The sequence below is a fragment of the Diorhabda carinulata genome, chromosome 3 (assembly GCF_026250575.1).
Source record: "Diorhabda carinulata isolate Delta chromosome 3, icDioCari1.1, whole genome shotgun sequence".
Taxonomy (NCBI): Eukaryota; Metazoa; Arthropoda; class Insecta; order Coleoptera; family Chrysomelidae; genus Diorhabda; species Diorhabda carinulata.
Window position 1 is genome coordinate 19,076,226 of NC_079462.1, and position 1,779 is coordinate 19,078,004.

The following is a 1,779-nucleotide window of genomic DNA, read 5'->3' on the forward strand; positions in this document are numbered from 1 at the left end:
TATATAAACGTGATGAATAATTTTTATTATTAATATAATTTAGAATTTTTCAGAGATTTTTTACTTTTAATTCTTCTTTCTGTAGCACTCTTATTGAAACATTTGACAAGAAAATGTCCTCGCATCATTAAGAAATTATTAATGATCTTTCTTTCTTATACTTATCACAGCCAACAAAAAACGAGATATTTATTTTTGAAACACCATCTAATATGTCAAACATTGTGTCAATCTGTACTCATCGTATCGCCATTTATATCAGAGATAGTTGAAGCATCATTATTTGATAGCAAGCATGTGATTTTGGCTCAGCTTTCTTCCGCAAATGACTTTTTCATATTCATACACATATACACTGCCATCTCTCAAAATCAAAATCAGTTTTTAATTACATCCTCTGAATTAAAGTGTAATTCGTAAATAAAACTGGTTGTTTTTAATTCTTGTCCATCTACTACGCAATTCAACGTCCTTAAAAAAATATTCCACCAGATAAATATATTTTTCAAATATTGAAAAACTACATGAATTTTACAATTATTTGTTGATTGTTAATAACATAAATTTTGAATATTACTTTGAGGTTATACTCACTTTTGGTACTTTGATTAATAAGACAACCATGAACAGCACAACACCTTCCCATTGTTGTCTTAAAATTAATTTTAAATAGGCTTTAGAAAAAATCGGTCCACGACTGATACATTATTTATAACAAGGCAATTAGTAGAAAAGTCTCTTGAATATAACACTCCTTCATATCTCTGTTTCATAAACTTAACTAAAGCCTTTGGCAGAGTATAATTGAAGGATTTAATTAAGATATTGGAAAACAAAGAGATACCCGAAAAATATATAAGACTTATAAAAGATCTGAACACTAATACAACAGCGCAAATACGAACAAACCACACCCTAACACAGCATTTCGGAATAACGTCGGGCATCCGCCAAGGTAACAGCCTTAGCCCTCTACTATTTAATACTATTATGGACCAAGTGGTAGAGACCGTACAAAACTTGGGATTAGGATACCGCATGGGAACCTACAAAATTAACATCTTATGCTATGCCGATGACGCCGTACTCATTGCAGAATCAGAATACGACCCACAAATAATTTTACACGCCTTTAGCAAACGCGCAGAAAATTTAAATATGGAAATTTCAATAAGCAAGACAAAATGCATGACCATAGCTAAGGAACCTCTGCGCGGCAAGTTAACAATAGACAACACCACTATAGACCAAATCATGTATTTCGAATACTTAGGATGCAAAATAACAAGGACAGGATTCCTTGAAGATGAAGTGAGGAGACAAGTGAACAAAGCAGCTACAGTATCAAGACATCTTAAGCAACCAATTTGGAGAAATAAACACCTCAGAATACCATGCAAATCCAGAATCTACAAAACATGTGTGCGACCAATTATGACATACGGGGCAGAAACAGGAGCAGAAACGTCGGTAACAAAGAGGATACTAAGAACAACAGAAATGAAAACGCTAAGAACTATAACGGGTTACACACTGAATGACATACAAAGAAATACCGATATAAGGGAAAGATGCGAAACAGACGACATTGTCAGACGGGTGAGAAAAAGAAGAAGAGAATGGAACCAGCATGTTAACAGAATGACCACAGATAGAATAGCAAAAATCGTACGTAACAACATCCCACACGGAAGAAGACCTGTTGGACGACCACCAAAACGATGGCGGGACAGTTGGCAATCAACCTCACAGGAACTACTGCAGAGAAACCGGAACTGA

General features: G+C 34.5%; 1 protein-coding gene across 1 annotated transcript; it reads left to right on the forward strand.

Annotated features, from left to right (window-relative positions):
* The first annotated feature begins 990 nt into the window (after window positions 1–990).
* Window positions 991–1,779, forward strand: LOC130891583 (uncharacterized). The gene has a single exon (XM_057796411.1). It carries the CDS (start codon window positions 991–993, stop codon window positions 1,777–1,779), a length of 789 nt encoding a protein of 262 aa, XP_057652394.1.